At 41.0% G+C, this 25,012-nt stretch overlaps 1 protein-coding gene across 11 annotated transcripts in view; it reads right to left on the bottom strand.

Annotated features, from left to right (window-relative positions):
* Positions 1-25,012, bottom strand: part of SMARCA2 (SWI/SNF related BAF chromatin remodeling complex subunit ATPase 2) — a 182,050-nt gene that overhangs the window by 54,670 nt on the left and 102,368 nt on the right. For all 11 annotated transcript variants that reach the window (XM_037998454.2, XM_007969380.3, XM_037998457.2 and 8 more), the window contains exons 25-27: positions 23,824-24,051; positions 20,285-20,362; positions 15,531-15,749 (exon numbers count right to left, since the gene is read on the bottom strand). In XM_037998454.2, the coding sequence (XP_037854382.1) occupies positions 15,531-15,749; positions 20,285-20,362; positions 23,824-24,051 (525 nt within the window). The remainder of the gene's footprint in view (positions 1-15,530; positions 15,750-20,284; positions 20,363-23,823; positions 24,052-25,012) is intronic.

Genomic DNA, 25,012 nt, shown 5'->3' with positions numbered 1-25,012 from the left:
TGATTATATTGGGGGTAGTGATTATAAAAATGTAGAAAAACAGAACAAAACAGTCAATCATCAGATAAAATGGCAGCAAAAAATATATATATACCAGTAACCCCTATGCTGGACTTATTCATTATCTTGCAGAACAAATGTTCATTTTAGTGATCTTCCTGGAATGTTGTCACTCTAGTCTACTGGACTTCAAAATATCACACCAGTGTTGGTGACTCGACCAGTCTTACGGCTCCCCAACCCAAAGGCTAACTTAGCACATGAGGACCATTTTCCACACTTCTGTGATGGCATCCCCAATTAATCAGCATTCCCCATTCTCTAACCCCCCTGCCCATGAAACAATCCTTGAAAAACCCAAACCTACAGTCTCAGGGGAGATTGATTTGAGTAATAACTCCATCTCCCAGATGGTGTGACTGGCCTCACATCAATTAAACTCTTTATTTAATGCCACGGTCTCAGTGGACTGGCTTTGTCTGTGCAGCCAGAAGGAAGAACCTGTCGGGTGATTACAGGAGCCCCCTGTGGCAGGTAGGTGCTCCTTTTACTGACTCCACCACACTGGTGTCCTGTCCATCACATCCTGCCAGCACACAAGAATCATCTCAACTCTTCAGATGCTACAGGTGAGTGCCCAAAAGCTCTACACATTTGACCAGTTACTAAGCTACAGATATGCTAGGGAACCCTTTGTTGTCAGGCCTGGATTTTTGAAAGAAACTCCGTCTAAGGACAGGGAGAAAAATCTCCCACCCACACCCCTCTGAGTTTCAGTTCCTAAGAGCTGAGTTCTCAGAGCTGGAGCCAAACCAGGGCAAACCCACATTGTTCTTTCGAGGGCCGCCAAAGGCAAAGCTGGAGAATGACAGGGCAAGAGAGATGGTGCTCTCTTCCCCACCCCTTTTCCCATTTCATGACTCCAATGTAGAGATGGAAACTGAAGCTCTGGGAGGTAAAGTGATTTATCCAGGAGCCCATCTTTCATAAGTTATCAGAGGCATCTGTGGAAAAGAATAGATCACAGGCAGTCTTGATAAAGCTCAACTTTTGAGGATGATATTTAAAATAATCTTTGGAAAAAGGTTCTACAAAGGTCCAAGGGAAAGATATTTTTCAAAACAGCATAGTATGTTAGGAATATGCTTTCCTATGAGCATAGTGACCTTAAATACTATATTTCAATAGTATTGAAATAGGAGTGACAGAATAAGAATCAAGTTTTGCCTCAAGGAAGGGTCATCTACAATTTTCCATGATTCTGACAATTCATTCTTTAACAGAAAATAAGAAGGGAAGCCATCTATCTAAAAGGCATGTGGCATCACATTTTAAATATGGAAAACACACAAAACTGAAAATCCAATTAATTCTTTTTGTCTTAATTTTAAGTTAGATGTATTAATCTGTTTTTTTGCTGAAGAAATTAGAAGGTTCAAGCTAGAAGACAGATGTTATAAAATCAATGAGAATTTCTGAGAAATAGCTGGGTTGAAGCAATGCTTGTACTTTTTAATGCATATTTAAATCTTCATTAATATGTTCTGAAATTAGAATGGAAGTCTCAAATTCTTAAAGCTTGAAAGCACTGTTATATCAAAAATGTGTGCCTTTAGAATTATTTTAAGAAATCTTTACAAGAAGATACAGATCACTGGAATCTAACAGGAGAGAATGACAATTTCTACCTTGACTCATCTTAATTACAAAAACATGATTCTATTGACTTTGCCAGAAGGATATGGGGTTGCAACCGAATCTCTCCTAGCCCTCATTTCTACCTAGCATATTCACTTATTCACACCTATTTAAAGAGTGCTTACCATGAGTAAAGTCCTGTTGCAGGTACCAGGACATAGCAGTGAAGAAGACAGGCAAAGGCCCTGGCTTTCTTGGAGCTTAATACCAGTGGAGAGGAACAGTGGTGACATAGCTTTTAGATAGTGGAAAATGCCATGAAGCAAGTTAACATAGGTTATGTGACTTGCTGCCAGGGGCTATCTATTTCAGCTAGGTTGGCCAGGAAGGGTCTCTCTGGAAGGAGATCATTGGGACAAGGAGGAGACAGTCATATGAAGACCTGGGAGAAAGACTTCTAGAAGTGCCAAGGACTAGAAGGAGAATTCAGTGGAGCAGCCACCCAGAGATGAAGGCAAGGAGGCGGGAATCCGGTGCCAGGCAGAGGCCTGGTGATTGTGGCCTTACAGACCACGTTCAAGTGTTTGGATTTAATTACACTCACAATGGAAGGCCACTGGAGAACCCAATGCAGGAGTGGTCATCAGGGCTGATTTTTGGTAAGTTCCCACTGACCTCTCTGGGTAGCCACCTGAACTGTTGTGAACAAAGAAGAAAGCTATCCTCCAAAATGCCAAAAATCTGCAAATGTTACACACTCCAGATGCTTATTACTTTGGCATCTAAAACCCTGAATCCTTCTTTTCTCAAAGGTGAATGAATGGGCCGTGCTGTATATATTTTTCATTTTGGGCCAAGTAGGGTTGGTAGAAACCACACGAACACTGGAGGTGTTATTAAGAAGGTTTGAGTCTCCTAGCAGTAGCCAGGAAGATAAACCCGGTTGCTTGCCGTGTCTGGAGGCCAGACTGTTTGGCCAGAGACAGTGGCCCTTTCCTCCTCTGGGTGTTTGAGGATGGTGGAAGGGAAAATTGCAAATAACATGTAGAGAAACGACACTAACAGTCTAGCATTAAGTAAAATATGTGTTGTTTAAACTGATTTCCTGAACAGTTTAAAACCCTACAAGTCAGAGCATCTCATGGTTTATTTTAATCTGTATTAATTTCCATCTGTGTCTACTTGGAGACCTGTTCTTAACAAGCTCTTCAAGGTGGCTAACTGTGCAATATTACCTCTAATAACAGTCTCTCTCAAACCTGGCTCCTAATTGCACTAATAAGGTGGGCCTGCCATGCTGTAAGGAATCCAAACAATACTGCTTTCCCCAGGCCAAGCACAGTGTGTTGCTCAACCTAATCAATGTTCGACAAATGGATGTTGAACTGAACTTGCTTTTAAACAGTCTCCATAAATGGACTCACTGATAAGAAAGTAGACAACAGGCCAGGCACAGTGGTTCATGCCTGTAATCCCAGCACTTTGGGAGGCAGAGGTGGGCATATCACTTGAGGTCAGGAGTTTGAGACCAGATTGACCAAAATGGCAAAACCCCATCTCTACTAATAATACAAAAATTAGCCAGGGGTGGTGGCACATGCCCATAATCCCAGCTACTCAGGAGGCTGAGGCGCAAGAACTGCTTGAACCTGAGAAGCGGAGGTTGCAGTGAGCTGAGATCGTGCCACTGCACTCCACCCGGGGCAACAGATTGAAACTGTATCTTAAAAGCAGGGGATAATTATTATTAAAAACCACAGTAAAAAGTAAAAGTTGCCAGGTGCAGTGGCTCATGCTTGTAATCCCGTACTCTGGGAGGCTGAGGTGGGTGGATCACAAGGTCAGGAGTTTGAGACTAGCCTGGCCAATATGGCGAAACCCCATCTCTACTAAAAATACAAAAATTAGCTGGGCGTGGTGGCACTCACCTATAGTCCCAGCTACTTGGGAGACTGAGGCAGAAGGATCGCTTGAACCCGAGTGGCAGAGGTTGCAATGAGCCAAGATTATGCCATTGCACTCCAGCCTGGGAGACAGAGAGAGACTCCATCTCAAAAAAAAAAAAAAAAAAAAGTAAAAGTTGCTGGGCGTGGTGGCTCACACCTGCAATCCCAGCACTTTGGGATGCCAAGGCAGGCAGATCACCTGAGGTCAGGAGTTCAACACCAGGCTGACCAACATGGTGAAACCCCATCTCTACTAAAAATACAAAAAAATTAGCCAGGCATGGTGGCACACACCTTTAATCCCAGCTACTTGGGAGGCTAAAGTAGGATTAACTGCTTGAACCCAGGAGGCAGTGGTTGCAGTGAGCCAAGATTGTATCACTGCACTCCACAATAGCTGCTTCAGGTGATTTTAGAGGTTATTGTTACATAGGTGGAAGGGAACCTGCAAATTAAAGATAATATAACTCAACCCATGTCTTAGTTCAGGCTGCTATAACAAAATACTATCGACTGGGTGACTGATGTGACGGTTAATGTTGTGTGTCAACTTGACTGGGCTAAGAGATGCCCAGATAGTTGGTAAAATATTATTTGGGGATGTGTCTGTGAGGTTGTTTCTGGAAGAGATTAGCATTTTAATCTACATACTGAGTAAAGAAGATTCACCCTCACCCACGTAGGTAGGAATCATCCACTCCATTGAGGGCTGGACTGAAACAAAAAGGCAAAGGAAAGGTGATTTTTCTTGAGCTGTGACATCCATCTTCTCCTGCCCTCAGACACTGGAGCTCCTAATTCTCAGGATTTTGTAATCCAGGATTGATACCAGTGGTGGTCCCTGCTCTGGTTCTCAGGCCTTCAGATTTGGACTGAATTATACCATTGGATTTCCTGGGTCTCCAGCTTGCAGGTGGCATCTCATGGGATTTCTTGCATGAGTTAAGGCCCATAATATATCTCCTCTTATACATGTCTCCACATACCCCATTGGTTCTGTTTCTGTGGATAACCCTAATGCAGCTTATAAATAACATACATTTCTCAGTTTCGGAGGCTGGAAGTCTGAGGATAGGGTAGAGCATGGTTGGAGTCTGTGAGAGTCCTCTTACAGCTTGCAGATTGCTGACTTCCTGTTGTAGAAAGAGCTAGGGGGCTCTCTAGGGTCCCCTTTATAAGAGCACTAATTCCATTCATGAGGGCTGTCATGATATAATAACCTTCCAAGGGCCCACCTCCTACTATCACATTGGGGGTTAGGATTTCAACATATGCATCTTGCAGGACATAAACATCAGTCCACAACAACCAAGGAAGGCCAGGAGACCTGTCCAAGATCACATACTTATCTGGTAGCAGTGCCAGAACCCACATTCCAGGCTCCTGAGTGCTAGCCCCAGTGTTCTTCCTGCAGGCATGCAGGGTTACAGAGAACACCAGAGTAAAGACAGTTAATAGCCTTGTGAGTATAGGTTGGCAGGCAGCTAGGTAGAAAGTCAGGGTAAAGAGAGTTAGGTAGAAAGTCAGGGTAAAGAGAGTTAATAACTGAGGGAGCATAGGTTGGTGTATAGCTAGGTAGAAAACCAGGGTAAAGAGAGTTAATAGCCGAGTGAGTATAAAAGCTGGAGTGCTTGAGAGGAATAAACCTGTGGTCCTGTAACATATTCAGCAAGTAAACATATTGTTCTCTTTTAATTCCATTAGTGAGTAAGTGAAAGGAGCTTCTTGATTCCCAGTTTTACCTTTCTCTTGTCACCCCAAGCCTTGTCATCAACACACAAAAGAGAACGTAATTTCTTCTTTTTCTATTATCCATTAGATCTTCTTTGAAATAATTTGAAACTTTTTCGTAATAGCTAATATGTATTTTTGAATCCTTCTTATATGCTGGATTCTATGTTACTCACATTTAATCCTCAGAATACCCTATCGAGTAGGTTCTATGATTTTCCCTAAGAGGAAAGCAAAGCTATGAGAGGTGACACAAGGTCCCCAAGGTCACAGAGCTAATTAGGTAGAGGCGGAATCTGAATCTCTCGGTTCATCAGATTTCAAGGCATGTGCTCTTAATCACTATCCTAAATTCTCCATATAGAGAGCCATCAAAAGTCACAGTTACTTTTCTGATGCTTAACCGAACCCTGAGGCATAGTGATGATGAAGCCACCTTGCCCTGTCTCTACTTCCTAAACTGTACTCTTCCCACCTGCACCCCTTAATGAAATTTTTCTTCATGTAGCTTTTTTTGTTTTTTAATTCTGACACTGACTGAAACATGTAGCCTTATTGATTAAAAACAAAACAAAACAAAAACTGGCCAGGTGTGGTGGCTCATTCCTGTAATCCCAACACTTTGCAGGGCTGAGGCAAGAGGATCACTTAAGGGCACGAGTTCAAGACCAGCCTAGGCAATAGAGTGACATCCTGCCTGTACAAAAAAAAATACAAAACTTAGCTGGGTGTGGCGATGCGTGCCTGTAGTCTCAGCTACTCAAAAGGCTGAGGCAGGAAGATTGCTTGAGCCCAGGAGTTCGAGGCTGCAGTGAGCCTGGGTGACAGAGTGAGACCCTGTTTCTTAAATAAAAGTAAAAATGCAAAAAACAACAAAAACTGAAGCTTGATTCAAATGGACATATTCCTAAAAGATTGTTTCTAAAATATAGTACAAATTCCTAAAATATTATTTCTCTGATTTCTCTGTAATAGTTTGCTCCATTAAAAGATAATGTGAAATTATTGGGGCTCCTTAGTATCTGTAGGCCAAATTCAGTTTCCCATGGTTCCTTTCGACGACTGAGTTTGATTTCAGAGCTGAACCCCGATTTCAAAGGACAAAACTCAAGACCAGAAATTCCAAGCATCAAAGTTTTAAAATCAAAACAATTCCCTCTCGCTCCTCAATCTTTAATATTTATTTTAGTGTATTTCAGTTGCACCTCTGAGGACTATCCTATTAAATTTATTCTCCCAAATTATATAAAATGAGAAATATTAAGTCCAACAGGCTGTTAAAGCAATCTAGTCACTGGATTTCAGAAAAAAATAAAAATTATACAAAGTTCTTAAAATTATTTTATTACTATCAAGTATTTTTCCAAATAATTCAAAACTGTTACCGCTCTTAATTAGTTCGTTACTTCCACCCTGAAGTATTGAAGAACCTGGAATTTGGCAAAATCCAAATCTATTTTCTAGGTCCTTAGCTCTCCCTTGTGTATAAAAACGGAAATGCAGCTTGCTAGAAAATTTTGCCCCAGTAAATCTGATGACCCAATTTTAAAAGCTAAAGTGCCATTTGATAAAAGAAAAAAAGGTCCACGTTTACAAAGCTTCTCACATCTTACAGACAAAGCAAGAAAGGATTTTAAATGACAAAACAAAAGCAGCCAAATATTACAAAGATGATGCACATTATGCTTCAGAAAAAGGATCCTCCCCCACCCACAAAAAAATTTTGCCAGTATAAAATAAAATATTTTAGGGGAAAAGTACATCTACGAGAATCACTAATGCTCTCAGCTGAAATAGAGCCGAGTGATTCCGGCCCCTGTCTGTGATTTCAGGCTGGATCATACTTAATCCAGCCCAGAGGAGGCATTAGCTTGTTTGAAAGATTTCTAGGGAGAGAAAAATCCACAGCCCACCTTTTCATACATGTGAGGAAATATTTTATTTCTCATTGTGTCTTTCCATAGAATGTCAAATATCTTGTTCTTTAACCTTTCTTCATATTTTCCCCAGTTCTTTGTGACTAATTCACCATGGATTTGTCTGCCTTTTCCTGTGTGGAGTGTAGCAGTTTGGCTTCCCGTGATGAGAGGCCAACTCAGAGAGCTTATCCTATATTTGCAGCTTGGTATTATATAGTTTTTTAAAGACACTAAAGTAAATTCTCTTGAGATGTATCACATTTTACTTTACTGATTAGCCCCTAATATTATAAATGTTAAGAATCTCTCATTTTGTTTCTTTCTTTTTTTTTTTTTTTTAGATGGAGTTTTGCTCTGTCGCCAGGCTGGAGTGCAGTGGTGTGATCTCGGCTCACTGCAGCCTCCACTTCCTGGTTCAAGTGATTCTCCTGCCTCAGCCTCCTGAGTAGCTGGGATGACAGGCACCCACAACCACATCCAGCTAATTTTCGCATTTTCCATAGAGACAGGGTTTCGCCATGTTGGCCAGGCTGGTCTTGAACTCTTGGCCTCAGGTGATCTGCCCGCCTCAACCTCTCAAAGTGCTGGGATTATAGGTGTGAGCCACCGCACCCAGCCTCATTTTGTTTTTTCTACTTTATTAGACTTTGGGCAGAAGAAAAACCCAAAATCATTTTAGTAGTCAGCAGACATGATGACGGGAACCCCATTTAGGCACGTTCACCATGGGAAGCTCAGGCTCTCACCTGGTGACAGACCGGTCAAGGAAGAGGAGGGTGTTCTGTCTTTCTGCAAGGCTCCTCTTGAAATTCTATGGCTTCTAAAACTTGCTGTTATCTATCGCCACGTTTAAAGATCTAAAGACGTAAGTCTCATTACCATCATTTACAAAGCATTTATTAGGGCCCAACTGCACAGGACATCACAAAACAAAGTGGAGTCTTCCCTCATCGCCAGGAGCTTATTCAGTATACCACAAGAAGTGTCTACACATTCAGACAAAAGGACCCCATAGTAGATATATGATGCCGTAAGAAAGGTAACAAGAGACACCAGCAAATAGGAGAAACTTTTTAAAATTACAGTCTTAAGACATTGTGAGACAAAGGCATACTACTCTCCAGCTGGCTGGCAATTGCATATTATCTAGAGCACATGAGCTAGAATGCATTCCAATTATCTTCAAGTGCTGTGGGGCAAAACTCACTCATGCAGCAATTAAATAAATTCATGGATATCACTAAATGTTTTAAGGAAGGGAAGGATTCTGAAGTTGGCAGAAAGAGCAAAGGAACAGGAAGAATAGTAAAACAAATTCCAGAAACCACCACCACCCTCTATCCTGCTTTTTGGCTCTGCAATCACCCCAATTTTGCAGAGCCCCTGGCTCAATAATGATGACTGCCTTATGGTGCTAGAAACAGCACAGCCAGTGTACACAGGGCTGACATTAAACCAGAAAACCCCGGCCCACTGGCCTTGTCAGAATTTAGGTAGATGGAATGCCTGCTCTCACATATAAAGAAGCAAATATATGTTTCTAAGACACAACCAAGATGGGTGATTTCTTGTGCATGCGCAATTACACACACACACACACACATATATATGTAATCTGTAATATAGCACTGTTATCACTTTGGACACACCATGGGAAAGTTACAAAATTGTAATGGATGGAATATTTGTTAACCATGTTAATATTCTCTTTCACACTTTCTAAAAGAGCCATCCCTTGTTCGAGTAGTTACTCATTGCCTTGAGCAGAATTAGGATAAAGTTGGTATGCAAAGACAAAAATGACAACACCTTTGACTTCCAAAATAGGGTCGTGAATTCCCTTCACCACCTTTACAATCAAGAGGCAAACCTGGTGGACTGGGAGTCTCAGAATGGCACCAGAAGCCACAGCACATGGTGCAATCACTCGAGAACATGACAGGAAGGCAAGGAGGTAAGCCTTCTTCCATGGAGGAAATGGGAGTCAAGAGGAAGAGTAGTACGGTCAGGACTGAATATACTACTAACTACCTATTACATAATAAAGACTCTGTCAGGCCAGGCGTGGTGGCTTATGCCTGCAATCTCAACACTTTGGGAGATGAAGGCAGGCAGATCACTGGAGCTTAGGAGTTCGGGATCAGCCTGGCAAATGGGGCAAAATCCCGACTCTACAAAAAATACAAAAATTAGCTGGGCATGGTGGCGTGCACCTATAGTCCTAGATACTCAGGAGGCTGAGGTAGGAGGATTGCTAGAGCCTGGGAGGTCAAGGCTGCTGTGAGCCAAGATTATACCACTACACTCTGGCCTAGATAACAGAGTGAGATCCTGCCTCAAAAAAAAGAATTTGTCTGGTCTTTGTCCTGGGTTCCTAGCATGGAGTTTCTACAATGTTTGACATCTCCATAGTGACAGGAATAACTTTGTTCAAATAATGAGCTGTCCTGTGTGATAGGCCCCTAAATGGCACCGATGGGCACTGGTCACCAGAAAGACCAACCACATGACTAGAGGGTTGGGGTTTTGAGCTAGTCTGACCTCACAGGGAGGGCAGAGAGGCTGGGGAATGAGTTCAAGCATGTGGTCAATGATCTAATCAATCATGCCTATACATTATGAAACCCCACTGAAAACTCTGGACATCTAGGCCCAGTAGCACTCCCTGGTTAGTGAACACACTGATGAGCTGGAAGACTGATGGACGCTGACTCCACGAGGAGCAGACAGAGGAGACCAGGTTTCCTCCCAGACTGCATCTTGTGCCTCCATTGATTTGGCTAGTCCTCTTTTTTCGAGATAGAGTCTCGCTCTGTCGCCTAGGCTGGAGTGCAATGGTGCCATCTCGGCTCATTGCAACCTCCACCTCCTGGGTTCAAGCGATTCCCCTGCCTCAGCCTCCCCAGTAGCTGGGATTACAAGCACGTGCCACCACACCTGGCTAATTTTTTGTACTTTTAGTAGAGATGGGGTTTCACCATGTTAGCCAGGATGGTCTCGATCTCCCGACCTCATGATCCACCTGCCTCGCCCTCCCAAAGTGCTGGGATTACAGGCATGAGCCACAGTGTCTGGCCTAGTTCTCTTGATTTGTATACTTCATAAAGAATTTGAATCGGTTGCTAATGGCACTTTCCTGAGTTCTGTGAGTTAGTCTAGCAAATTATCAAACCCAAAGTGTTCATGAGCCCCTGGATTTATAGTCAGTTAAAAGGGTGGGGGGGCCTCAGGACCCCCAAAGTGTGGCTGGTGTCTGAAGTCAGGGAAGTCTTGTTGGGGACTGTGCCCTTCAACTTATGGAGTCTGTGCTAAGTCTGGCTAGTTTGTGCCAGCACTGAATTGCAGCTGGGTTGAAATGCAATACTCCCCCTTCAGAATCCAAGTCTGGGGTGTTTGGAGGCAGAGGTTGAGTGGAGAGGAAGAGAATGAGGCACTAAAACTGCTAAAGGTGGATTTATTGGAAAGCTAATGAAGCTTGGGCTTTAGGCCTCTCACTCACAAGCTCCTTCCAAAGCTCTGGGAGGACCCCTCACTATGTGATCCCAAATATAGTTATATACTTTTATACAATTTGCAAACTTAAAACATTTTTGAATTGCTTTCTTTAAAAAGCTCTAGGACCCACCCAACCATCAGATTCTAGAAGCTTCAGGTTTGAAAACCCCTGATGGTGACTTAGCAACTGTTGAGGAAAGGGCCAGTTTCACTGCACCTTGCATGTTCTGGCACAGTTTGGAGAAATCAGTCAAGGAGGGTTTGCAGACTTCCAAACAGAACACAAAAGAGCTAAGAGCACCATGAGGCCAAAGAGGCCAGAGGTCTTATGAGATGTGAGAATGGAGGACACCTTCTAACCAGTGCCTGTGGCCAGGCTCCAGATTTCAATAGCACATGTCATCAAGGTCTCTAAAACAATGAGATGAAACCAGCTGCATGTAAAGACCTCCCAGGACAGGAGCAGACCAGCAGCTGTATGCTGAGGTCAGTGGAGACCCATGGGGAGCAGGAGAACCAGGATGCTCGCCCCCAATGCCATGCTTAAACACCACATCTTTATCCAGATGTCACCTTGGAGAGGAAGATGGGATGGGAGCCCCAAGGGGAAGAGAGAAACAGCCCAGAGGGTAAGTGAATGTTGAACTGACTACCACAAAAAGATGACACTAACTCGAGACCAGCTAACACTAAAGATGTTTAAGTTTCCTCAGTGGAAAGAGGAATTTCAAAACAACATAAAATACCTTTAAAAAAAAAAACTGAACTGTGTTTGAAATTGTGATCCTCCTGATTAAAAACAACATTATGAATGCAGAAAAAATTTTAAATTCCACCAACTAAACAGATTCTCTAAAGGACACTGTAGGAATTTTTAGCATGCCATGATTACAAAATAAAACCTGTTTACAATGAAACCATAACACCATTTGCAAAGAAAGTGACCATAACACTTAAATTTAACCTAAGTGTGCTGAGGCAGGGATAGCTAAATATTCACCAAAATTTTGTTTTCCTGGGCTCACAGCCAGACCACATTTCCGTCTCTTTTGCAGCTGGAGTGGCCACATAACCAAATTCTAGCCAATGGAATTATAACCATTTAGGCAGGGCCCATTAGACTTCCATACTCACTACTTCATGTTATTTTCCCCACTTCCAGCTCAAGTGGATGGAGATGACCAAGTTGGCAGAGGTTCTGTCAGCCTGGATCCCTGAATGACCCTATGGAGAACAGGTGTCCTCACCAATCAAGAACACGTACTATGGACTTTCATGGAAGTGACAAATCAACTTTTATTTATTTTTCTGGATAGGTCCACAGACAGGGCATGTTGAGGTCCATCTGTTGCAGCAGTGAACATTACCCACATCTATCTATACCCTTATCTGTCACTCCAGTGCTATTTCAATTTGGCAATTGATGGGCACTTAGTATTTGTACACAGAAGTCCTAAATTCTAACAAGATACAGAGCCAGCTTATCAACTAGTCAGGAAAGCAGGCAGGTTGGCAACTACCAAGAATACTAGGAAACTGTAACTGAAGGACAAGCAAAGAAATGTGAAGAGGACAATGAAAAGTGCAATGAATATTTATCTGTGAAGGCGCCACACAGTGGGGAGTAAGTGAACTGGGCCTTGAAGGAGGAGGAAAGTTCAAGAGAAAGAGGCAGGTAGAAAAGTTCAATCCAGACTTACCATGAGTTTGCAAACATTTTATCCATGGGGCTGTGATGCTAAAGACAGAAAAAAATATTGTTCTGTTCACCCCAGGGAGAAGAATCAAGGCCTGTAAGGAGAAGCTACAAGGAAAGAAGATTCTATTCAAAGGGAAGAAGAACTATTCATCAGAGCTGACCATGAACTGCAGGGGCTACACAGAAAAAAAGGTAGTTTTTCCTTTTAGGGATGGCCAGCCTCCTGGCACAGAGATTGCAGAGAATGTGATTTAAGCAAGGGATGGGAAGCTGTTCCATTCAACTGCCTTGCAGCTCTGCAATGCTATGTATCTTCGATGTCTCTGCCAAGCAGGCTTTGTAAAACATTGCCAGGAAAAGGAGGAATTATTTTAGCCCTGTTACAGCATTTCTTACACAACGGTCCTTGCCAAACTCCCTTTCAAGGCCATGTTGGCTGGGTTCACGCAATGTGTTAAATCATAAGCCAGTAGAGAACATCTCTTCACATCCAGGCCCATGAGAACCCCTTCAATATCATTTTATCATCAAAAAAGCTTAACAGGCTAATATTAAATAGGATTGCTGCTGGTGAACACCAATGACAGGAAGCATCTACTTTGCATGTTTAGGCCATGGGGCATGTTGCATCCATTGCATGTCCTAGTTAATAGCAAGTTGCCAGTTTCATACCAAATATGGGCATGCAGTTTTCAAAGGCTTAGATTACAAAAAGATATGTTACAATAAAGCTGTTTTGAGAATAGTTTCGTCCTTCTTGGATGACTTAGTATGTTGCAAGGCATTGTAGAATTACAATTATAAAAACCAATTTTCACAGTGTAGTTTTGTAAAACAAACTAATTTTCCATATTTAAATGTGTGTGCTGTAGATAAAAGAAGTCTACTAGATGCACTAAAAAGAGAAATGCTCTCCTAACACTGCTGATAAGTTAGTCACTTTCCCTTTCCTCTTAAGTTTGTACTTTCATTTTCACAAACACTCACTGAGTCTTTATGCTAGGCACTGTGTTAATCATCAGGGGTAGAAACTGAATGAAAAAGAGAAAAAAAAAAAAAAAAAAGATGTCTTAAACTGGAAAACTTCCTGAGATTCATAATGTTGTTTTTCTTAAGGGCAATTCCCAATGATTATTTTTAAAAAGTAAGTTCAGCTACATTCTTGCCCAATAAACAAGGTTATTTTGCTTTTAATGTCTGGAGAGTAAACATATCAAAGCTTAGCTTTAAAAATTTTGCCCAGCCAGGCACAGTGGCTCACGCCTGTAATCCCAGCACTTTGGGAGGCTGAGCAGGTAGATCACCTGAGCTCAGGAGTTTGAGACCAGCCTGACCAACACAGTGAAACCCCATCTCTACTAAAAATATAAAAATTAGCCGGCCATGGTAACGTGCTCCTGTAGTCTCAGCCACTGGGGAGGCTGAAGCAGGAGAATCACTTGAACCCGGGAAGCAGAGGTTGCAGTGAGCTGAGACCGCACCATTGCACTATAGCCTAGGTGACAGAGAGAGACTCTGTCTTAAAAAAAAAAAAAAAAGGGTGGCCCAGATCATTATTGTCCCATCTGCTGTAATAATACTCCAGGTACTCAATTTATTGCTTAAATAAAAGTTTCCCCAAGCTCAGAAATATATATTAACCAAAAAACTCTTCATATTATAGAATGAATCCTAATTACATAACTATAATCTCAATAGTGAAACAAAATTCATAAAATCATATTCTGAGGTCACTGGAATATTTGACTGGATATGACAATAAACTAATCACACAAATGTTATGTTTTATACACAATTGTTCAACCACAAGTAATGAGCAGTGCTTTTCAGAATCACAGGCTCCCCCATCTTTTCAAAATTCGGGTCACATCCCTCTCATCATACAACATCCTGAGTAAATCACATCTCAAGCGGTGACAAGACCTGTTCACCATCGATATATAATCTCAAAATTCTGCCCATTGCCTTTCTACCCACCTACCTACTTAAAACCTGGTCCTAAAATCCATGTTTCACAAAGCTTGGGAACTGTATTCCCTTTGGATAAAACGAACAACTTCCCGAAGCTTTTGTTTTGCTTGGTGTTTACCCAACTGCACTTACTATTTCCAGCATGCATTTACTGGCTGTGTCTGGACTGCATGTCCCAGGTTGCTGTGCCTTTCTAGGTACTAAGTCTACTCCCAAAAATGGGAAGTAGAGCTAACCCTTCAAATGGAACAGTCACCCGGGCCTCAGCGTTCACACATGCGACTCTTAAGAGCATTTTGATATTTCTGTGCTGCCCAGGGAACATTCTGAGATTTCAGTCCTCAGTCAAAATGAGAAATCACCATTTTCCAAAGGGGAAACAACATAACCAAACTCCCAAATAACATTTCCAAGCATCGTGACCCAAGTCCCAGGCTCTAGTCTGTGTTTGTGAGGGACAGATCAGGTCAAGCCGAAATCAAGCATGCAGATACATAAGCACCCACCGATTCTGTGCTTTCTAACCAGCTGTGTGTCCTGCATAGCCATGTCACCTCTCTGGGCCTCAATTTCTTCATCAAACCAAGCAAGTACAAAGGCACCTTCCAGCTCTAAAAGTACTATGGGTCTACACCATAACAACACAATTAGCAAAAACTCTGCTATCCCTGAAAGATCTGTGCAGACCCTGCAGAAGTAAAACCTCGATTAAAGACCATGAAGTGAGGGGGAACAATTAAAAAGATCTCTAAGGTGCCCTTCCACATTTTGATTCTCAGTTGGAGAGTGAGGCATGACCAGGCAATTGGTCATAAAACATTAGTGGGTCTCATAGCTCTCATAATCCTGTGCTTCCAATGGCCAGTTCTGCTCTAGCAAAAAAATTCTGCATATTTTTTCCAAGCACTGCCTTGGAATGCAGAATGACTATCTTTTCACGCAACAGTAGAATGACTTTATCTTCTGTGTTCAGAAGCTCCTTCCCTTTGATTGCGAACTCATCCTCCTCAGAAAATTCGATTTGATTGCAAACTTATCCTCCTCAGAAAATTCCAGCTCTAGGCCCCTAGTTTCTCCAAGCCACCAAAAACACTCCAGCTAGTGAGAACAGGTTAGAAAAGCCACACTCACCCTTAGCCACTGCTTCTCTGTGAGGGCGTCACTGTAGTCCACGTCACGGCGCTGGCGAGACCCCCTCCCAAATATTTTCTCCTCTTCTTCTTCACAGGTGAGCCTTTCTACTTCGGCGTCATCCTTAATGATCCAGGAGGGCAGCTCATCTTCCTCCATTAAGCGTGGCTTGCGTTTCGGGTTCCGGGCATCTTCCCTCCGCCGGTCCATGTCCATCCGCTGGAGACATTAATAAGAGGGTCACCGAAAGTCAGGGCTTCTGTATGGTACAGACTTTACAGTACATACAACTTCCCCAAGTCATTCCCTATGGCTGCAGGGTCCCTTTCAACCTCTCTCATCCTGGTTGACTTGTTCTAGCTCATCCCTAAATATCTAGGGAGAGATTCCACTAAGGAAAATCTCTTCCCTTCCTCTGTACCCATCTTTTGAAACTTATTCACACATTTAAAAAGTACTCTTTAAGAATTTCCTTTTCTTAGTCTGTGTGTGTACAAAGCTTCCCCTTTCAAGTAATAGTGGAAAAACTCAAATTGGGAATGCATTTTAAAAATATGACCTCTTGGCTATACACCTCATTGCTTCCCTGGAAGAAATTTATTCTTTGAGTATGGAAAAGAAAGATCTTTAAGAAAGTTTCCTTTTATTCAGTAGGGGTTGTGCTTTGAATTGAACAATCAGGAATAAAAAAAACGGTGACCCAAGGTATCAGTACAGAATAGCTAACCACAGCTGGACATGTGGAAGAGACATAAATGGTTTCACTAGTCCATTGGTCATGAATATACTAAATTTTCAATACCTTGTGGGCACTGCTCATGGGAGGAATGCTCTTGAATTCTTTACATTTTAAACTTTGTGCTCTTACAAAAGTATTATACCACAGAGAGCTCAGAGGTAACCGCGTTCCAACTGGTCTAGTTGTAAGCAAAATGGCTTCCTTTCAGAGCCTTCAAAATGCCTACTTCCCCACCTTCTCTCTTTTTAATAATCCAGTTCACTTGTAAATAAACTTAGGGCCACACACTTGGCTTTAATCTATAACTAAACAATACGATGGATTTTAAAAAAATAATCTGCCACTACATTTCCATCGACATTAGTTCTGTATAAACACTAGCTAGATGTGTCATTTCCACAATGAAATGGACCATCAATCATTGTTATTTACCTTTTCCCTCTTCCTTTGGTTCTACCGTACTGAAATCGGGATTCAATATAATGTTTTCTTAAAAGCTAAAACTGATAAAATGTAAATAAATATCTATGCATACCCAAATATGACCTCTAGAACCTATTTTATTTTTATTTATTTATTTATTTTTTTGAGACGGAGTCTCGCTCTGTCACTAGGCTGTAGTGCAGTGGCGCGATCTTGGCTCACTGCAAACTCCGCCTCCTGGGTTTACGCCATTCTCCTGCCTCAGCCTCCCGAGTAGCTGGGACTGCAGGCACCTGCCACCTCGCCCGACTACTTTTTTTTTTTTTTTTTTTTTTTTTTGTATTTTTTCATAGAGATGGGGTTTCACCATGTTAGCCAGGATGGTCTCGATCTCCTGACCTCGTGATCCGCCCATCTCGGCCTCCCAAAGTGCTGGGATTACAGGCTTGAGCCACAGCGCCCAGCCTTAGAACCTGTTTTAAAATTAGTGGTCAAAGCCCTTTAAACTACGCTTCTTCACATTTTTGGAAGTCATTACATTTCCAGAATCTGGTAGGCTTGGGAGACGGGTGAAGTCCCATTGGTTGATAAATGTGGGCACCCTGCTCTGTCATGTGCTATAATTAGCTCACGATGCTTAATCTTGTCTTCCAATGCTTTGGTATCAGAAATGGGATCCACCAAACCTTCCTAATTGGCACACAGAGGTTGCCTTGTTTATAGCAGTATCTAGAGAGGGGCTTCATGAGGCAACCTCGTAATAGTTATTAGATAGCTAGTAAGAAAAAAACTTTTTTGTTAATGTCCTGTACTGAGATGACAAAATATTGCCATTTCAGTCTTTGGTTTTACTGCTACTACTATCTATGCCAAAAAATAGCCTTTGAGGTATGTTTAATCAATATATTTCTATAGGCATTATTATTGCTAATATATTTGTCCACAATTGAGAAAATAAATCTTTTCTGACAGAAAAGGAAATTATGCACTTGTTTCTTTTTTCTTTTAGGAAAGGTAGATTCGATTAAATAAGATAAGCTTAAAGTCTTAACAACTGCATCTCTCCCTAGAGATTTCTACCCACAAAATACCAATATAGAATCTTAAGTCAACATTAAGGCAAAAGTCAAACTTACTATGTAGTTACTTTGTGAATAATTGGGCTTGAGATCTGATTATTAACCTTATACTTACAAGTACAATTAGTTTTAAAAGTGCTTTTTCCCTTTGTAGAGAACATAGCATCTACAAGCTTAATGTTTGTATGTTAGCAAAACGTTTCAGATACATATCTTGAGCTGCCAAAGATCTTTTTGGTAAAATTCCTAAGTAATTGGTATAAAAGATCACTTTTTCTGAAGTTACATTTTGAGAAGGAGAAAGCAAGACATGCTTTTTAAAAAAGGTTTTATTTTAAAGAAACTGCTTATCAAGCGTAAACCACAGCATCTATGATATAAAATCAAATAAGTTTGCATTAATTTTACAGAGAACTCATTCTTTTCTAATAAAGGATAAAGAGTTTAAATATTTAAAATCCATAGATTTATCCTAGCTCACATTCCATTCTTGTTTCTCACCAAACTTTTTAATCTGTAGCTGATATAGATTCAAATTTTATTTCCTGGCCCCAGGTAGACATGCTAAGGAATAGTGAATTGGCCAAAGGCGGCCAGTGGATTAGAAGAAACTAAACCAAACCTAAAATCTATCTAATCCTCAAAATAGAAGCCAGCCTTTAAGAAACAAGCAGAAAATTCACAAAATCAAAGTGCCTACAAAAAGTGTTCCCTAGCCAGCCTCACCTGTGTTACAAGCCTGTTCTTTGAGTGGTAAAACAGTCCCAAGTTAAAAGAAGGCTGTGCCTTTCGAGACATTCAGATTGTTTCTGAGGTTTTCAATTTCTACAAATAGCCCAAAGTAAGGCAGAAAAGTACACTTACCCCCTTACTTCAGGGGTGCTGATGGAATTCTCCATTTCTGGGCCTAATCTAATTTGTGTAATGGCAAGCAGCTTGTCCCCTCCAGTGTCTTGAGAGTATCTGAGGCTTTAGCAGTGCTGAATTATTGCCTAAGAGTGATCACCTGAGGGCCTCTTGCTTGGGTGTTCCCCAGTAACCTGCCTTTTAATTAGTTCTTCAAGGAGAGAGAGGATGTCTATTTCGGATGTATATCCTTAACCTCCCTAAATAGAGAATATTGTCATCTTTGATTATGGGACCAGTGTGAGTTAAGAAATTTAGATTTTATGAATGCCCTACATTGACCATGCTGTTAAGTCTTTCTTACCGCCATTCCTCTCTGAAATAGCTTTACTTGGGAAGGGTGGTTCATTTTGGGGATGGAGGGAGAAAGGGAAGTGCATATTCCAGTTTAGGAGTTATTCCCACAGCTACCTGCCTTTTTCTGAGAAAGAATTACGTACTTTTTTTTATTGTGGATCATTACCTACAATCAATGTTCCCAGAAAAAAAGCCACACACACAAAACCCCAAAATAACGTAAGCCTCTCCAAACAGCTAGAGTTCCATTCTGTCTCAGCTAAAAAGGTGGAGATTGCAAACCCTGTGGATCATATTTGGCCCACAGTTGTGTTTTGTTTGGCATGCAGTGTTATATAATGACTTAAAAAGTTGAATTTCGTTGCAATGTTTTAAAATCTAGAGATCACATATAAAAGACTATACTTCCAGCTCCCCTTGAAAATTTGTCATTTCTGGCGACACAGGTCTCACATTTCTACCTTGCAGCTCTGTGCTCCCATAGACAAAGCATCTCCAGTACACCTACCTCTGCCCACTTGCTTCACACATGCAAATCACTCATGTAAGATCTGATGGCACTCAAATTTGGGGCCTCTAACTTTAGGGTTCTGCAGCATTCATCCACCAAAGTTATGGTTTCTATTTACTCCCTCTGTAATCAGTCTTTGATGAAGATAAAAATGATTGAAGATACTGGAGGGAAATCCAACTGGTTGTGATCCTTAAATGAAAGCTACACCTTTATGCACACCTTGAAGGTTCCCATTCATTGAAGCAGGCTCTCGTCAACAATTTGAAGAGGCACACCTGTGCTGTTTTAGCTGTTGTTGTCCACCTATCTCCCTAAGGAGCATGTTTGCTTTGATCCTATAAGGACATGGTAAGTTCCAATGCCTATAGGAGCCAGGTAGGCTTCCTGAATGACATTGGCCTGGGATTAGAAACGAACTGGGAGCAGGAGGGGGTTTGTGGTAAGCTGTAGACCACAAGGCCTGTCCAGAGAGTGCAGCTGCTACTCAGCCCTGGCCAACTGTTTCCACACAAAGATGTGGGCCTGGTACTGCCCGATCTCATTTTTCAAGAGAAGCCAGAAATCAGGATTCTTTTTTATGTTGGCAATGAATGGGAAATTTTTAAAAATGCTGCATGGGCCAAACAAAATATGTCTGCGGGCTAACTCCAGCCAGTTTGCAGCCTCTGAACTGAAGGAAAGGCATAGGCTTTACGAATGAAGTTCTGCCAGGCACGCAGGCTCCAGACATTCTACTTAACAGAAAAAAAGGGCAGAGGAATAAAGCATTTGTTTTCATGAGTTTCTGTAACATTACCATAAAAAGGTCAAATTCTTCTTCTCGTCGAGCAATCATTTGGTTCAGAGTCTCATCGTCCGGTACTTCATCTTCTTCCTGGGGTTAAAAACAGAGTGATTTAACAGGTTCTAGGAGAGAGCCTGGACAGCTGGGGCAAGGTACAAACAAGTAAGTGATCTGTCCTCCAGACCAGAGGGGTCCCATTTCTCAAGCCAGAAAGAAAAGGGAAGGGGTTGCTGGATTTAGTACTTGCCATTATTATTTTACGAGCTATTAAAACCATCTTCCCAGAGCAAAATCTGTTCAGGCTGGAAATGTGGTGCACTATAAGAAATATGAGTTCTCCTGGGTGTGTATCTTGATTCTGTTACTTTTAAAACAAGTTACTTCATGTCTCCCCGCTTCAGTGACCTCATTGGTCATATAGGTATGACATCTACTTCACAGGGGGATTAAGATTTTAATAAGGAAATCCATATGAAAAAGTACCTGACATTAATTCTTTTAACTCCATTTACCTTATGCCAAATATAAATGCTTATTTTCAAATCCTTACAAAAAATATAAGTATGGGAAACCTTGTTACTAGGCACTAAGATGATAAAAACCACATATATGTGCCAAATACATAGCCTTTGAAGTGTGTTTAATATATTTCTTTGGGCATTATTATTGTTGATGATTGGAGCTATGGATGGGATAACTAAAAAGGTATCAATAGCAAAAAAAAAACCTTCAAAATTATACTTAATTAAAATAATTTAAATGAAGCAGAGAAAGCAATTACATATGGGCTAAAATTTTCATTTTATATTATGTCAAACAAAGGTATATTATCTCTCTGCTAATTCCCCAAAAACCAACAGTTCTCAGGATTTTCAGCAATGTTATGGGATGACTTCCACACTTTCAAAAAATGATTCTAAAAGTTGGGCATATGCTACAGGACTTATCTTCCTAAATTATTTTTATAATATGCTGAGTGGGCTTGTTAAAAATCAAACAGGGAATTTCAGTGTATCAGCTGAGGGAAGAAAGGGGAAAACACAGAACTTCGAACATCCAATTTCACAAACTGTATGTTCAAAAAGAAGCAACTTGTTTTAGAGAAAGAGTATGAGTGTACTAGCAGCTCAAATGAGATGACTATGTCGGCTCCCAAGATAATGCCTTCCGCACTGCAGGAACTTAATAAGTGTTAGAAATGAATGCAATCCAATAAAGTAAAAAATCTACAATTCAAGATAATCATTATTTCTGAAAAACCTATTCTAGTTCACCTCCAGATTGATTACAGTCAATTTGTCTAAATATTACATTTCATCTGACAAGGACACAGACTAGCTGGGAGTGGGTTCAGATTTCACAGTACAACATATCTGGTAATGTCTTTTCTGGTGAACAGATGTCCCGCTTTGCCTACTTTCTTCCTAGAACCACACGTTACCCTCTCATCACCTGTACAATGAGGGGCTTAGACGACCACATGCCCAAGGTGAAAAGATTCTCTTGTAAAGTGGCAAGAAGCCTGCCCGTTTATGACCTTCATGGAAAACCAAATGGCTGGAAGTGCACAATGCATCTTCCTGGGTTCTTTGTGCCCCAGCACTTCATGGTCACGTCAACCACAGTGATGCCAGCCTACGTTGTCCTGATCTTTCAGGACCAGAGCCTTTGACGGCAGTCTCTCAGTGTTTTCAAACATCTTTACATCAGGACACGGGCCCCCCTGAAAATGGTAACATTTGTCTGACACACTGGTAGCCAAGAAGGGACATGGAGCCTCAGCAAGGCTGCTCACAGCTAGCCTTGCTGGCAGGACAACTGGGAGGGGAGTGCACTTCAGGCCCCACCTGGCAGCCCTCGGGCTCAGGAGAGATCAGCATCTCTCTGCAACTTAGGAAGGCTGGAAAACTCCAGGCTTCCTTGATTCTCAACCAGATCAGGTACTATTTTCACAAGGCCTACACAAAACAAATAAGCAAAAATGTAGAGGAGACGACGGGCTGAGTGTCAGCTCTGCTCACATCTGCTTGGTCACAGTATAGATCATTCGCCATATTGTTCTTTTGGAAATGTCCAAGTGTATAAACAACAACAACAAAAAATCACCTGACAATCTGACTCCATATCTGTATCAAATATTCAATTTCTAGAATCAGAAATTATAAATTGAGATAAAAATTTTTCAAATGTGTGTGGATCGTGAGTGCATGTGCATATGTATTTTTCATCATTTTCATGAAACTCAGTGGATAGCTAATCAAAAATATAAGACCGACAAATTAGGAGGCATAATACAAAAGTGCTCTTCAATTTGCAAATGGGTTCATCTCAGGATTCCTTTAAATATCAAGCTCTACTTCACATTTAGATTCATTTCAAAACATATATATATATATATATATACAGTCAGTCTCTGGCTTAACAATGGTTGAACTTAGGATTTTTCAACTTTATGATGGTGCAGAAGGGATGCACATTCAGTACTCCACTAGACTTAAGATGGGGCCAAGTCCTGATATTTTCAAATTATGATGGGTTTGTCGGGATATAACACTATTGTAAGTTGAGGAGTATTTGTGTATAAGACTTAAAAGACTCAGGTTCATAATTTACAGAAGACTGAAAAAACACGTATCCTATTTAAGGCAAAAATCAAATTATATCTAATATATGCAATGAAAACAGTATTCCACATGAATATGTAAGGTAAACTTCCTCTTCAATTTATAAGAATGGGCACACACAAAAAATATGTTCATCCCCAGTCAGTTTTATGATAAGGACTGCTGCTGATATTCTGTAGTTTGCTACACTATACACATATGTTTAAAAATCTATTTCAAATCTATTTTGGAATGAATATTATAAAATTACTAACACTGGCAATCTAAAAATAATACAAATGACAACCCAACATTCCCCTAATAAAAACCTAATCAATGCATTCTTCATACAACCCTGACAAATAAAGACTGTTTAACCAGTATTGTTCCCAACCTTCAGACAGCTCTTAAAGAAAAATTTGAAGTACAGGTTAAGGTCATGCTTTCTAAGGGCAAGTATAGCTAAATGGGCAGAAGATGGCTATGAAGGTTTGTCCTACAAACACGTTGAAGCTCTGCAATCCCTGATCAAAAGACGAAAGAGACAGAGGGCTCTGGAGGATGGGAGAAAGAGGCCCCCTTCCATACAAATATCTCGTCTCGTCTCGTCCAGCTGATTCTGTCCCTAAAGTATCCTCTCTGCAGTTCTGCATCTGCCCTACAGAAGGCAGCACTGATGGTACAATAAAGCAGCGGGTTTCCCACCCTGGAAAAAAGGAGGGAGCACCCACAGGCCAAGCCTTGAGGTTCCTCCAGCAATAGCTCTTAAGACACTCATTTTGGATAACTTTCAGAGGCTTTCTGTGGTTGGGATCTAAAACAGCAGTTTATTTATTCATTTTCATTAACACCAGCCCAGGAAGTTCTTTAAACAAAGGGATTATTCTTAGTCCTTCAGAGACAAAGGGCCACTGTTTGATTTCATAAACTTGGGGCTTTCTGTAATACCTCATTTTCCTCTTCATGCTCCAAGATGGCCTGCAAGAATGCCCTCCGCTCATGGCTTGAAGACTTTTGGTCAAACATGCCTGCCTGGATCACTTTCTGATCCACGTTCAGCTTGTATTTTGCAGCCGCGAGGATCTTTTCCTCCACGCTGTTCACCGTACAGAGCCTCAGCACCCGGACCTCATTCTGCTGCCCGATGCGGTGAGCTCGGTCTTGGGCCTGCAGATCCTGTTTGGGGGGAACAATATGCTATGAGGACTGAGGTGCCTGGCATAGGAATCCCAAACCAGACCCCATCCCAGGGGGAAATATGGAAGGGTTATGTATTTCACCTTCACTAAAGCAAGATTTTGCTCACATTTTAAAAATACACAAGCTACGTTTGGAAAAATTCAATGTCATTCCTAGTTGAAGAAACCTGAGTTTAAATTAACCAAGCCAACTGAAATAAATCTCGGGTTTTGAAATCCAGGTTATCATATTGTTTTTATCTGTCTCTAGGTTCCCCATCAGATTTAGTCCCTATCTAAAACATAAAACAAGACACCAATGTCCAATGTCAGAATTATGACTTACATATCACCTACAACTAACCTTAAGTTGCAAGAAACGCCTTTTCTTTGGTGTGATGTGTTGACGATTATTTTAAAAATATCACTGAGTTGTTGTACATTCAGGTATTATACATATATATATCTTACTATACACACACACACACACACACACAGTGATTGCTCAGGTAGTCAATTTCCTAGAACCTAACCTTATCAAAGACTCACTCTTCAATTTGGGAAATGAAAAGGATTGCTAGTTGGGTAGTCAACTTGTGAACTTTTGGGGACAGAAATTTGTCACCACCTCTTAGAAGTGTTAAAACTGTCTACGTCTCTGACTCAGAAATATCACTTCTGGAAATGTATCCTAATAATCATAGCTATGCACAAAGATTTAGAAATAAGGATGTACCCTCTCAGAATAATTTGTTATCTCTAATTTTTTTTAAAGAATTAAACATTCAACAATAATGAATTGGTTAAATAAATTATAGTATCCTACTATATGTACGTATCAACAAAGTATCATAAAAATTATATTGTAGGAGATTTAATGACACAAAGCTATAATAAGTGAAAACAAGTTAAAAAGAACCGTGTGCATTCTGATCTTACATGTGCAAATTTATCTATAT

The sequence above is a fragment of the Chlorocebus sabaeus genome, chromosome 12, assembly GCF_047675955.1.
Source record: "Chlorocebus sabaeus isolate Y175 chromosome 12, mChlSab1.0.hap1, whole genome shotgun sequence".
Classification (NCBI taxonomy): Eukaryota; Metazoa; Chordata; class Mammalia; order Primates; family Cercopithecidae; genus Chlorocebus; species Chlorocebus sabaeus.
The sequence above is the reverse complement of the archived record's forward strand: the minus strand, read 5'-3'. Positions and strand labels throughout refer to the sequence as shown.